Genomic DNA, 14,145 nt, shown 5'->3' with positions numbered 1-14,145 from the left:
GCAGAATCCTTCGTACTGTGTGTCTGGAGCACATATTGCTCCCATGCAGTATACCGGTCGCGATGGCTCTGTCGCTGCGGCGCTCGCCTGCATAGCTCGAGGTCGCGGACTCGAGTCCCGGCGGTGGCCTTTCTTGTGGAGGCTCAATTAAAGCACTTCAGGTTCGCGTTTAAGAACTCCCACTTGTAAAAATTATTCCGGGGCACTCCGCAACTACCTCTGTAGCTCGATAACTGCTGTGCAATGCGCACAGTAGTGTTACATTGAACAAAAAAATAATAATTCATGTGCATGAATTCTCTTTGCCAATCAAAACCCACGGTCCCGTTTCAGGAATTTAACCCCTCACACACACGCACGCACACACACACACACAATCTGATCTGATCAAGCGAATGTGAGGCAGAGACTTACAGGATTCGAAGAATTTTGGTCATGTGGTCGACCTAAACTGCAGCGAATCCATTTATGGTCGATAACACGCGTCCCAGTGAGACATACACGAGTCGGGTGCTCGGTTGACACTGAACCTAATTGAAAGCAAAGGAATAAAAAATGGCGATCGCTGCATGCTTAACAAGAATCCACTGACTTCACTCACAAGATCTCGAGAAGTACATGTAGTTATGTAAGGATGCTACCGGTCATATTCCTAAGGATAAAATTTATAAAGAGGATGATAAAAAGAAAACAAGCATCTACGTATAGCGCGCAAGTATTGACAATGTGTAAAGTTAATTACGCATATTTCCGAGAAAGGTCCGATAAATATTTATGAAATTTTGGAGGAAAACTTGCGTTGCGTTATAGGACGTTGTAGGACCAGGATGGCCCCACCAAACTGAGGGAGGCTCTGGATGCGTTGATTGTGCGTCCTGTCTGAATTGTATCTCGTCTTCTGCGCCCGCGCTCTTGTCCAGAGTAGCAACATGACTGCGCCGTGGGAGTTACCGATTTCAATGCATGGGCGGTAAGGGGAGCTTTTCTTTGGAGTAGGACATACTACCCCGGTGATCTTTCCTTCCCTTTGACCCTTTCTCCCGAGCAGGGTAGCGAACAGGGCTCGGTCTTGGTTAACCTCGCAGTCTTTTATTTATCCTTGTTTTTTTTTTTTACGCCTCATTGAATGCATACTGCTAAGAATCAGGTCATATGCTCTGGCAATGACGCAATAAAGATATCTCCGAACCCGAAGTAGCCTGTTACCCGAGCGAAACATTATGAGGCTGGCAAGGAAAGCATTTTCACCACTCGGAAAAATATACAAGACGCTGCAATGTGCCTTTTAAAGGAACCAAAGCAATGTCGTAGTAAATTTTTCTTGCAGCAAGCGAAGTTCACGCGCTAGCTGAATGATTGCAGCCAAAGATTTCACCCTTACTAATCTTACTGCAAAACTCTATACCTGATCGTTTAGATAATGTATATATATATATATATATAAATCGACGTGAAGCATCACGTCTTCGTAAGTCCGAGCTCTTTCTCAAATTTAGATTAGCCGCTAGGACGAATGATGGCTCGAAATTCAGGTTAGTGGTCAGTCTCACCCTGGCCACAGAGATTAAGGTCCGTGCAGGCATTCGCAATTTTTCTAGCACGTGTTCCTGAAAGCAGATACGCAGTCCGTCCATACCGTGTATGAAAAATCGTGCATGTATTGCATGGAACGTTGCTACTCCTGTTGCAAGGCATAGTGCGTTTATCGCACATTAAATATTAAGCAGAAACACAGGACGTCAGCGAAAGTTTGCACAAAAGCCAGGTTACCCGAGTAACCTACATTCTTGGCACTGTTTATTCGAAGTTGTCGCTGTGCAAAGTCTCCATTGGCATTCCCACAACGCAGCACTGCTTTGGTCTCTCTGCGAAGGTAGCTGCATTTTAAGGATGTTCTCAGTTGTGGAACGGTGACGCAGTAGACCTCACAAATCGCCTGCAACAAAGCTGCAACACGTATGAGTGCTCTGGGAGCATCAGTTCTGTGTCAAACAGCGCGCCCTGGTGTATCACATTTTGCACACTACACTGCGCGTGCCTGATACAGAAGCACGAGCAAAAAAACTTCACGGCACGAAGTCTTATCCATAAACACACCTAGGTGTCTTTTCCAACACGGACAATTCGCAACTTCTATCTAAACGTCGATACACTAAATAATCACAAAAACGTGGCAAACTAACACCGACACGTGTTTGATGGCCTCTAGCAATGAGTGAGCCACGTCAAGCACACAAAACTGCGCTTTGGCACAAAAGCGCAGGGTAACATAAAAGATCACGGTTATTGTCTGTTGTCGGGGTCATGACGGCAAACCAGTCAATAACTTGAGGCCAACACACGTCATCAAGAAAGTTTCGTGGAGGGACCCAGACAAGCGCAACACTAATACTAAGGCATTCATTTATACTCTGAATGCACCGACGCCGTAGGAGACTGCCTCTTGTGCACCCTCCAGGACATCGGGCTGCCCTCTGACAAGATCGCCTCGCCCGAATTGTCCCAAGCAGCCGCTGACCCTTCGTCCGCGATCAACTCCTTCGGAGTAGGCGGCGAGAGCACAGCAGACACCGCGAAAGCGAGCAGACCCAGTGACGTCACAGCCGTGGGTATCAAGCTTGTGGGCAACGGCATAGACTCGAACTCCCGGAACAGCGCACCCATCATGGCTCCGATACGGCCAGACATGAACGCACCGGAGTAGCCCAGGCTTCGCACCGGAGTAGGGAACGCGTCGACAGTGTGCACCACTAGAGCGACGTAGGCGACGTTGAGAATGATCACGGAGCTGCAGTAGACCAGAAGCAGCGACAAGCGGCCACCCACGGCGACCAGGGCCGACTGAAGCGCCGACATCATGGAGCAGGCGGCCAGCAGGGGAACTAAGGAACGCAAGCCGCCATGCCGCCGCATCACGCCGTAGGCGACAGCCATGGCCGGGAAGTTGCCGGTCACCACGAACCACACGGCCGCTTGAAGCTGGGCGTGCGAGTCGGGGCCCTTAAAGGCAGTCATTCCATGAAAAGTAAGGAAGACGGCAATCTTCTAGTTTGTCGCAGTTCAAGCAAAACTACAGGGGCATAGAAGGCACATAAGACGACACACAGTTTTATGCCTGGTCTCACGTGCCTCTTAAGTTCATCTCGTTGAGGCTGCCCGACAACAAATCAGTATAATACCTACCACCAACAAGCACATATAGCAGACATAGAGAGGCTAATCCCCTCATACGGAAATGGGATTTACACTCGGAAACTGAAAAAAACAGGCCTCCTCTCAGCCAGAAACCATTATATCTTCGCCACTTGAATATTTTCTCTTTTTACCGCGGAAGCGGTGTTTCTCGAGGCCTAACGTACACTTGTAGATGGAACTAAGATTGCGTCATCACCTGATATGATGCACCTGGCCTGTCTAGACTTGCCCTTTTCAGGCCGAACATGTAGCCGTTTCTAACCCGTTTACCCACTTCACTGAGAGTGAATGGTGTTGTAGACTTCCACTACGTTTCATCTCACTGGGAAGAACAGTTCGGGCGTTATCACGTCGGCATTTTTCACACTGGGTCTTCATGTTGAGAAATGCTGAGACATAGAGCTCGCGATGTCACTGCAAAAGCGCAGTCGTGCCATCAATAACCGCTACGGTAAAAGACGTCGTGTGGGGACAGATGGCGCCAGCGCTTCGTTGCAAAGAAATTGGCATTTTTTGCAGTGTCGCCAAAGCCGACAAGCCCTTTCCATTGCTTTGGACTGGCGTTGCTTCAGGCAGCATACGTACAACAAATATGCGCCGCTCTCTTGTACATCAACGCTCAAACGCGGCAGATAAGTTTAGTTTTTAATGTTTGACGACTCTTCCACGCATCTTATATACGTGAACTTGTAGCGCCTAAATATCAGTGTATGCTTCAGTGACGTGTGTACGACCCTTCATGCCTCCGTCATGGGCGATGGCTGCACCGACGGCAAGGAATTTAACAGAGCACTCTAGATTGCACCGCCACAGAAAGCGTATTGCTAAAAATCCTGTAGGACCTTTTAAATGTACAAATAAGCAAACAAAGCTCATTGGGAACGTTTACCATTTGTTATCGATTAAGAGAGAGATACAAAAGGGAAGTAAAGATAGGGAGGTTAGCCAGTGTAAATACCAGCTGTCTACACTGTGCTGGGGAAAGGGCTAAAAGGAATAAAAGGAGAAGGAACAGAGAAAAAGAACAAGAAAAATGCACACAGTAACGCAATGTTACGCGCAACAGGATGTTTTCGATTAAAATAACTTAAATAGAAAGAGGGTGTGTTCCAATTCTAGCCAGCATTGTAGACAGTCTATGTTGTCAACTACCAAAACAGCTTGGAGCCCAAGGAATGGAACACATCTGAAACCATCTGGCAGATGCATCTGTGGTACGATTCTCCCTCGGGTCAACAAGGAAAGGTTAAGAAAACACATGTTATTGCTGTATTTCAACACTTTGTGTATGCGAACCTACGGAAAAGACAGCTTCACTTACATTCGCGCATAACAAAACGTGACTAGGTTTTGCTTTGAGAAGACGACCTTCCCGTCGAGCTTTTAGGCATTCTGCTCAGCCGACGTCTCGTTTGGGGCGAAGTTGCGCGCGAAGTTTTTTACTGAGATGCTGCGTTCGCAAAGCTGCCCCTTTTGCCGGCTTCGTTACCAGTACTTAAAATGGCCACTGTCCGTTTGGCTGTCTATTTATAACCTTTCACCGCAGGTATTGTAACACAGACTGAATTGAATTGACTTAAACGTTATCGTGTAGATGAAAGCACCGACCCAGGGAGGCAGGTTCTCGTAGTCTCGCGCGTAGTAGGCAATGTACACAAAGAACCAACATCCGAACAGGGCGAAGCACCGGGAGCGCACGTGCACCGACGTGATGCAGCGTAGAAGCCTCGCGGATCGGAACATCCCGCCTCCGCGCGACTCGACGGCCTTGCGGATCCGGTCGAGTCGGTCACGCACAAGGTCCGGGTCCTCGAGGTTGAGACGAGCCGCCCACAAGATGACGCGCTCGGCATCGTCGAACTTGCTGCGTGTGGTTTGCGAAAAAAAAAGAAGAAAGTGAAAAGCTGCACTTCGACGATTCCTGCAAAACAAAAAAAAAAATCGCGGGATGTCTGTCGACGTTAGCGCAATCAAGCAACGTAGCGGCAAGCCATATGGGCACTCCCGAAACGCGTCATGTATGAGGCGTGTACTGTAGGCGGGATCCTCTTCCGTAGTTCTTTCTGTACACGCAGCGCGATCTAGCAGCATCTTCGCAACGTCCATGTGTGATACATATGAACGAGAAGAAGGGAAACCGATGCGCTCGATTTTTATCAGTCGTACCATAGGAAGCCAACAATGACACGGACAGCATAGGGGAAATTATTTTTAGCTGTTAGTTGTAATAAAGAAATTATAAATGAATGGAAATCAATGGAAATGAACGTGGATGAAAAAAACTGCCCGCAAGTGGTATACGAACCCAAGTCTACGGATTGCGTGTGTAATGCTGTTAGCAGTTGAGCTACTGCGGCGCCCTTTTCTCGTCCACTTTCTGGGGTATTTATGTATGTCTACTAGAATTAGCCCTAAATTAAATTTTGGGGTTTTACTTCCCGAAATCGCGATTCTATTATGAATCGCGCCGCAGCGAGGGACTCCGGAGTAATTTTGACCATAGCCACTTAGCCATAGCGCTAAGACTAGGAGCTTTAGCCAGCTAGTGGTGATGTGGTGATGACAAATCTGGAGCAATAATGAAATGCTTGGCTTCTTTTGGCTCACTTAAACTTCAATCTTGGCTCCTTTTCTTCAGTACCTAACCGCAGCACTAATTAAGCCCCACCTAATACAGACAACAAAAGAAAACAAGGCGCACCGTAATCATTCAACCCAACGTAAGTGTGGCAGAATGACCGAAGAGGACATAGAACTTAGTTGAAAATCCGTATAAATATACGCTGTCTTTCCAGAAAAACTTGGTTAGTAAAAGGGAATTTATACCTTCTTTCCCAAGACGTTGCTCCGTATGGTGCCAGCGTTCTCCCATATTTAGTAGGCTTCCGTACATATGGTGTATTCTTTCCGTTAAGGTCATCCTATGCCGTAATCTTAAAGCGAGTATGTAGGTTTCCTTGCTTGTGTGGGCGTTTGATTGGTTCGTCGGTGGTCGGTCAATGATCGCTGGTCGGATCCAGCAAGGAAAACGTCCTTCCCTCTCTCTCACTTGTTCACTCTTTCGTTTACTCGTTCAGGCTTTTCGCGTACATTGACAATCATCTTCAGTGATTAACGCGCATCTATCTTCAGTTGTGATTTTTTAAATCGATAACTATTTACACCGGCTTAATTCGAAAGCTGTCCTCATCTATCAACCTCTTATTTGTGTTTACATTGATTATGCTTCCCGTGACACTGCCCTCGGGACAGAACTGCGACCACTATTCAGCCTAATGTCTTACTGTAGCAGTTGGGGGGCTATTTATATCGAGTGGAATAAATTTTAAAAAGAAAGGTTCGATCATACGGGTGTAAACACACGCCTGGCGTTCCCCTGAAGCTCTGATCATATTGGGTGGCGTAGATGAGCGTGTTTCGACAATCTACATAGCTCACTTGTTGTATAGGCACCAGTGGGGCGACTCTTCGATGGCGCACATCAGGAACGTCAGCAATAGCACCGGTACCAGTAGCAGGGCGTGCAGCATGCGCCAGGTCGAGGACATCTCCCTCAAGGCAATGGCGACCAGGGGGGAAATGGCCGTGGCCAGGCTCACGGAGGCCGCCACGAAAGCCGCTCGCGGGCCAGATGGCGTGGACTCGAACAGCAGCACCTGGTTGCAGAAGGTTCAAAGAGAGAGAGAGAGAGAGACAGAAAAGAGAGGGACAGGTGTATGGAGCTTCGGCAGACGGGAAGCGATGTGAATTGCTACCCTGTGCGATACGGGGGATGAATTGATAATGAACGAGAGAGGGAAGTTTTGACGAGGAATGACCACACTCTGCCACCATAAGCCTGTCTTAGAAAAACAAAAACGTCAAGCGTAGCTTGTAGAGCCTGCTTTGTAAACGTCTCTCAATGCCGGAAGCCGTTAGCTATGCACTCGTTAGACAACGTGACATTAATGCAAGAAGACTCTGAGGAACATCTGCAACCACAGCCTAACGTTAGAATTTATCCATACAGGCTCAAATATATATATATATATATATATATATATATATATATATATATATATATAATATTTGTTGAAAGAGGGGCGCTTTCAAAGTATGTTGAACCGGGATTCGTGATGCGCCTCTACTGCGCACGTGAAATTAGGACATGGCCGTGTGTGTGTGTGCATGCGTGCGTGCGTGCGCGTGTGTTCAACACATGAATATAAACAAGGAGATCTGACGTTCGGTCCTTTGAACTACGACCACATGCCTCAGCTGAAAGAAAGGGAGTTGTAATTCTCTGGTGCGAAATTATAGAATACCCAGGCGCATGACACTAAAGTGAGTAATACCTTCGTAGTTGCAAGCAAATTCTTGTTGCTTAGCTTCAAATTCACAGCATCTGGTATTTTCTTTTGTTCTTGTTCCTATCAGTTTTCAGACCATCATGTCTGTTAAAACGAGCGCCACTGTATACCTATGATTATAGGCTTCCATCAGCTTCCATTGAACTATCATACTTTGTGATGTACTTTTTTGCTGAAGTAAATAAAGAAATCAGTCCAAATAATCCAGGCATATAAAGATTGTTTTTTTATGACACAATGATAACCGGGGTCTCTAGAAACATCACGCAGGCGCTTGGTCTAGCTCAAACAGAATATGAAAGCATACTAGTACTATAGCAGATGGCTACTACTAGTACATTGATGCCAGGTAGGTAAATCAAATGGAACTCACCCATACTCACTGACAAATTATACATATATATATATATATATATATATATATATATATATATATATATATATATATATATATATATATATATATATATATATATATATACCTTTTTGTTTGAGGCTTACTCGAACTGGGATTTACCAATATTCAACTCGGCTCAGCTCACTCGGACTCCGATTCATCAAAATTCTTTCATTCCGGGGCCCCTCGCTCCCATATATATACTCGGGCACAGTTTCCACTTCCCAAAAACCTGTTCATCCGGGCTCAGTCAGGCCCGGACGCATAGGTGCGTCTCATTGAGAGTGAGTTTTAGTGAGCGTGAGTTAGTTGCCAACCTACGCATTCCTGACGCACCAACAAGTCGCAATCACCGCTCTGCTCTACTCCAAAGATTGCCGGCATGCATACCGTGGAGGTAACGTCGAGCGCGCCGGAAGATGCCGCTGACACAAACCGCAGAGCCGTAAACCCGGGCAACGATTTGGAAAGGCAGGCTCCCGTACCGGATAGCAGAAGCAATATCAGGGCTCCTATTAACACTGGCCGCCTTCCCACAACGTCGGCTGTGAGGCCAAGAGTGGGCACGGCGGCGGCGCCGCCTATCATGTAGGAAACCCATATCACCTGCGAGAACCAGAACAAGGAAACGTTGTCAGTTCAGGTCGTCAAGCAACTTAACGTCCATTGCAAGACTAAAGCCGTAGCCGGACTCTAACTACCCGTCTTCTGGCAAGTGCCTTAATCCTATCCCTGTCAATTTTTAAAGACAAAGCTCTCTTTGCTGACGTGTGGGTTTGGTGAAACTGGGATCCGGCTGTCATGTAACCTCTGAACGAAAGGGCCAATTTTGTTACTTTGGAGTGTCGTGCGAACCTGGAAAAGTTACCGACATGCAGCTACCAACTAGATAAGAAGCGAGAACTAGTCGCAGGGTAAGTAAAATCAGCGGCACGGGCATAATTAGTATTATTATAGCATCAAATTAACGAAATTGCAACGTAGGCTTGCAATTACAACGAAATTGCAATTGGCCGACCACGCCTCTTCGTCACAAATAATTGGCAGTGGCTTCGCTTGGCTATGCCAGGACATACGTAGCGAAAGCTAAGGCACAGCCTTGGTTAATCTTGATTGCAAGTCCAGGTTAGTCTGGTTGTCTAGCTATGTTGCGGCGTTTAGCCAATCGTTCAGCGCTGTTCGTCTGTTTCCTGGGCGATTCGTTTCCTCTTCATCTCGTTCCAATGTTGATTCCAGGCCTCCTCCTGCTTATCTGAATTATCGCCGTCGTGCCGCCTCAACTGTGGTTGCGGCGCACAAGCACTCTCCTTTTCAACCCTCCGACATGTTATCAGGCATGCGACGCAGCTGGCGAAGCGAGTGGAGGCGAGCGCAACGACGGGGAACTCGTGTGACGTCATACGAAACGTCGGCGGCGGCCAGGCGCGGCGCTGCGCAGCGGCGGAACACCTGCGGCTTGGTGCTACTAGTGGCGCATGCGCAGTAGTGACTAGGGAGCGAGAGAGAAATGTCCGTGGCGAGGCGCGTGCTGTCACGTCATGTGCCTCCTCGGAGCACCGCCACGGCGAAATCGCAATTTCGCGACCAGTAAAGCTTTCGCTTTAAAAGAGAAGAATGGCTTAGCAACCAAAGCCGGCGGACAACAGAACGTCCACGTAAACGTGCGTAAAAAAGTTACAGTGACGTTACATTTCGTTAACGCGGCTGACGCGCCAGCGAATACGTGCTATAACGCACACGAAGCTGTCGGCCCTAAGTGCGCGTAGTCGCCTACTCGGTCCGTATCGCAGATGGTATTCAAGACAGGGTTCGCGTAGCCGCGCCATACGCAACAGCCGCCGGAGTGGAACCGTAGAATGACACCCCTCGCCCCCCCCCCCCTCAATGGGAAGACGAGCGCTTCCCCCACTTTCTTTCCTTGCGCACTTGAGATTGATCTGCTGTCGTCGGCTCACCGACACACGGTTTCACTCGCACAAACAGAGTACGGCGCGCGAACACGATGTTGTCACGAGACAAACCCCGAGCAACTGTCACGAGCAACTGCCAGATGAGGTCAACCCAGCGCGCCTCCGCCTACCTCCCTCCGCCGTGACGCTTCACCTCGTTTCTCCTTCTCCGCTTCGCTCATTGTCACCTATGCTTTCCTCTAGGTGGCGTTGCTTTGCCGAGCTAGGTGGCGCAAACCACCGCCCCGTTCCAAAGAGGACGCTCTTAACATCCATCCTTCCCAGCGCGCAAGGCGCGCGATTTTCTTCACCTTCAGATGGCTTCCTCCTCCTCCGCATCCTTCGAGACTTTAAACAAACATTCGCCGATTACGCTAGTTGGCCAGTTAAGGCACGTTCACACCGAAAGCGGAGCGCCTAAGCGGACAAGCGGATTTTCAAAGCGGCGAGGCGGCGAGCGCCCGCGCCTGTTCAGACCAGCCGCGTTGTCTGGCTATCCGCGCTGCCGGGAAGGCAATCTCGCAATATCTTTAGCAATTCCAGGTACGTGCCGCCATCTCGCGGCACTTTGGGTTTGTACGCGCACTCTCGCTATTTTTTTCGTCGTGGGTTGGCGCGCTCCCGTCCGCTATCTACTTCTGCAATATGATGAGCTCAGACGAAGAATACGAGGTCGTTGGCATTTTACTCGCCACTTGTATAGTCGCAGTTCAAGATTTGCTGCAGCGCAACACAAGACAAGGACAAAAGAAAGTGTAAAGCGACGACACGGCGCCGCGTCGTCGTTTTATACTTTCTTTTGTCGTTGTCTTGTGTTGCGCTGCAACAAACCTTACTATAAATCCCAACACACTGGCCCAACTTGCCGTTTTGACGCTTTTCAAGAACAGAAGCGAAAAGCCCAGAGAAAGACATTCGTATATATTCGTTCACCAGCGCTTCCGCCGTGTCGGGTTCGACTGGCTGCGGCCAAAGCGGCCAACTTGTCCGCGCGGAAAAAATCGGTGCGTGCGCGATCCGGCAAAGCGGCAGCGTATTTTCCGCAAAGCGGAAAATCCGCGGCCGCTTGGCAGGATCCGCTTGTCCGCTTGTCCGCTCCGCCTTCGGTGTGAACGTGCCTTTACGCTTCCGCGCAAAAAAGAAAGAACAAGCGAATGAGATAATTCTAGCTCAATAAAACAAATGATGTGTCTAGATGAAATGTATTAGCACCAGGGCCAATAGTTCAGTTGGAACTTGCCAAGCCCGTGCGCGGAATATCCGGGATATTTTCATAAGCCCCACGCATTCGCCGCGAGCGTCTAGGTTGCGTGTTTTTGAAGACAAGATTCCCGAATGCCTGAGATATAGGCGCTCCAACGTGCATTTATCGAGATTGGTTGAATGAAGCCGCATTTGCTGAAATGACTTTTAACAATAAAATGTGCAACTACGACCAACCCAAGTCAGTGGATTATTGTAACTTCAAAGTGCTAACATTTGGGTTCGACGTTGAAAGGATATTACTAAATTAATAGTGTAAGCTCAGACGCAGCAGAAAAATGTCTGCACTTTCTTCGTTGTAGCTTACGCAGGTTATCGAACCGGAACCGTACCGAAAACCGGGAAAAAATGTTGTTTTGCTCGGAACTGAACCGCAAAGTTAATTTCTTTTTTCACTCCGGTCTCCGAAAAAAAATAAAACGATCGTTTTCAATTCAGACACTACTACTGCAGCATTTCATCCATGCATTGCCTGCAGCTGTGGCCCGCTATGATGCCTCATTTGTAATTTCACGCCTTTTTCCCCTGATTTTCGAGGAAGCAACATCACTAGTACCATTGTCAATGAGTCATTACAACGTACGCATCGGTACTAGGTAGATAGAGAAGTTATGAAAAAGAAAAAAGAATATGATGATGATGTACACAAAAATGCTATAATGAAAAGCATCTATAGCATACTTGAATAACTCCAGCTGGCTAGGTGATTATTATCACCACCCCTTTTCAATGTCAATGCAAGTAAATCATCATCAGCATCGAAGTTCGAGAGGAGAGTTCCGTTGCCGAATTACGCGTCTCTCAGCATTCGCTAGTGCAGCAACGTTCCATTCGTTTCCGAACACACACGCAGGCTTCACAGCGGCGGCTCTAGAGGGTGCCGCTTGTCATCAGGTAAGCGCGAAAGAGGAGTCTCGCTGCAGTACACGCTTCATGCATAGGCCGTTTCAACGGTGGCAATATGTTGTGTTGCTAATTAATTTAATGCTAAAAACATTGCCGTTGACAGACATCGTGAGGTGGTGGGTTCTGCAGATTTTTTTCCTCTACTTCCCTTCCCTCTACAAAGAAGAGTTGCAGGCTAGAGGACTCTGTGTTCTAAAACGTAAACTTATGCTGGTCTCCCGTAATTATTTTTTTGGTTATGCAAATGAACTTGTACCGGTTCTACCCAGTTTTAACCGTTGCTGTTTTGCCCCACTGTTTAACCGGGAGGGGACCACTTTTCTTGAACCGCAACGAAAAGCGGAACCAGAAATGTTTCGGTTGGGCACTCTGAGCTTACGCAATTGATTATGATGTTCTCTTCTATAAGCAGTAAAATTCTTATTTACTCTGTCTAAACCGGCAATTTTCAATTCTCACCCGGAAATTTACAGCAGTCCGCTTTAGTGTTCAGTTAATTTACACAGGCTGTCATGCTTTGTGTGTACTCTCTGCCAACGTGTCATGCAGACATGGGTTCCATTATGTCCTGAGGTGCGGGAAAAGCGCCTGACTCTTTGCAGCAAGGAGGTGAGTGCGCTGAAGATGCATAAGTATCTACTGCCAGTACCTATTTCAGTTCCGATTTCGATCCGATGAAAATCGAATGCAGTCAACAAGGGACCGTGTACGCCTCATGGTGTTTCTGTATCTCTAATTGAAAACGCCCATCGCTGCTTACCTGTTTCAATCGTTTCCGCTGGCAGACAAGGTCCCACTCGGCGACAATGGACGACTTGGACTTGCTCTTGTCGTACTCCCAGCGATTGCACGGCACCTGCAAAGCAATGAATATATTGAGCCACACTAGAAAATACCAGCCCAACAAACTTGTCTGAAGCAGGAGAGCGGGGCGCTCAAAAGTGCAGTGGAATTGATTTGAAGGTGATTACTTCAGGCCAAACGGATGTGGAATGAAGCGTCTCCACGCAACTTGCTTCTGACAGCAGGTTAACCTACGGAATAATTTAAACTTTACTTTATCACTCTACAATGTCACTTTTTCAAAACACACAAGTATAATCAACGTTAAGTAATACTACATTATGTATCTTATACCTGTGTCACACCGGGACATTTGGAAGGCCTTCCAGTCGACGGCCTTCGAAATGCCACAACTCTATCGACTCAAAGGAGTTGTCGCGCTGCTACACGGCACTTTCGAAAGGCCGTTGAGTGGTTCAGGCGTTTCTCGTAAAATTGTGTGGCGCTGCGGATCTTTACTTTCGTTTTCATGTCACGACAAGGTAAACAACATTCAAACCACTTCACAGCACTATAATTTCTTTTATGTTTGTTTATACATTTAAAGAAATGTTTACACTTTGCCATACATATATGTTTAGTTTTTAAGTTGTTGAGTAGCGAAACTGCGGCAACGTTTGCGTCGCTGCATGTCGCTGTTTTCGAGAGTATGTGCAATTCGCACATATCAAGTGGCAAAAATACTTTATTGAATAGTTAATAACACTCATATATAGTATTTCTAGAGCATTTTCGTTAGATTTTTTTCCAACCGATAGTACGAGCACAATGTGAACGAGAGGGCATGTTCGCACTGTTTCCGTTTCCGTTGCTCAAAGGCCATCGAGATTTCGATAGAGTTTTAAGGTGCTCCGTTGACTCGATAGAGAATTGACTCGGCGGCCTTCGAAACCGCCCGTTTAGCAACTCGAAGTTTACCTTTGAGTCAACTGACTATCGGCTGGAAGGCCTTCCAAACGCCCGTGTGACACGGGTATTATACTGCGCATATCGTCAACCAGTGCGCTATGAGAACACACGATGAACACTGGATTTCAACAAAAAAGTTTTCTTTTTTTCACATGTGAATGCTTACCTGAAGAAACAGAGCATATAAAGAAGATGAAGAGGCGATCCGAAGCGGTGATCGCCAGTATTTTTGATATTTTCTTCAATAGCAATTGTCATGACAAAATAAAAACAATGGCGCAAACGCCAGCGCTTTCCCTATGTTCTCACTGTCATTCGTCCGTTCCATGGGCCC

The 14,145-nt window shown here is 47.4% G+C and overlaps 2 protein-coding genes across 4 annotated transcripts in view; one reads left to right on the top strand and one right to left on the bottom strand.

Annotated features, from left to right (window-relative positions):
• Positions 1-14,145, top strand: part of LOC140213723 (uncharacterized) — a 121,850-nt gene that overhangs the window by 31,611 nt on the left and 76,094 nt on the right. The gene's annotated exons all lie outside the window — the stretch shown is intronic.
• Positions 1,740-13,080, bottom strand: LOC126544670 (organic cation transporter protein-like). The gene is made up of 5 exons (XM_050192118.3): positions 12,820-13,080; positions 8,332-8,547; positions 6,634-6,851; positions 4,804-5,059; positions 1,740-3,000 (listed from the first exon to the last, which is right to left on the bottom strand). The coding sequence occupies exons 2-5, from the start codon at positions 8,527-8,529 to the stop codon at positions 2,401-2,403; spliced, it is 1,272 nt and encodes a 423-aa protein (XP_050048075.2). The 5' UTR covers positions 8,530-8,547; positions 12,820-13,080; the 3' UTR covers positions 1,740-2,400.

The sequence above is a fragment of the Dermacentor andersoni genome, chromosome 10, assembly GCF_023375885.2.
Source record: "Dermacentor andersoni chromosome 10, qqDerAnde1_hic_scaffold, whole genome shotgun sequence".
NCBI classification, from domain to species: domain Eukaryota; kingdom Metazoa; phylum Arthropoda; class Arachnida; order Ixodida; family Ixodidae; genus Dermacentor; species Dermacentor andersoni.
This window is presented reverse-complemented; position numbering and strand designations above follow the sequence as displayed.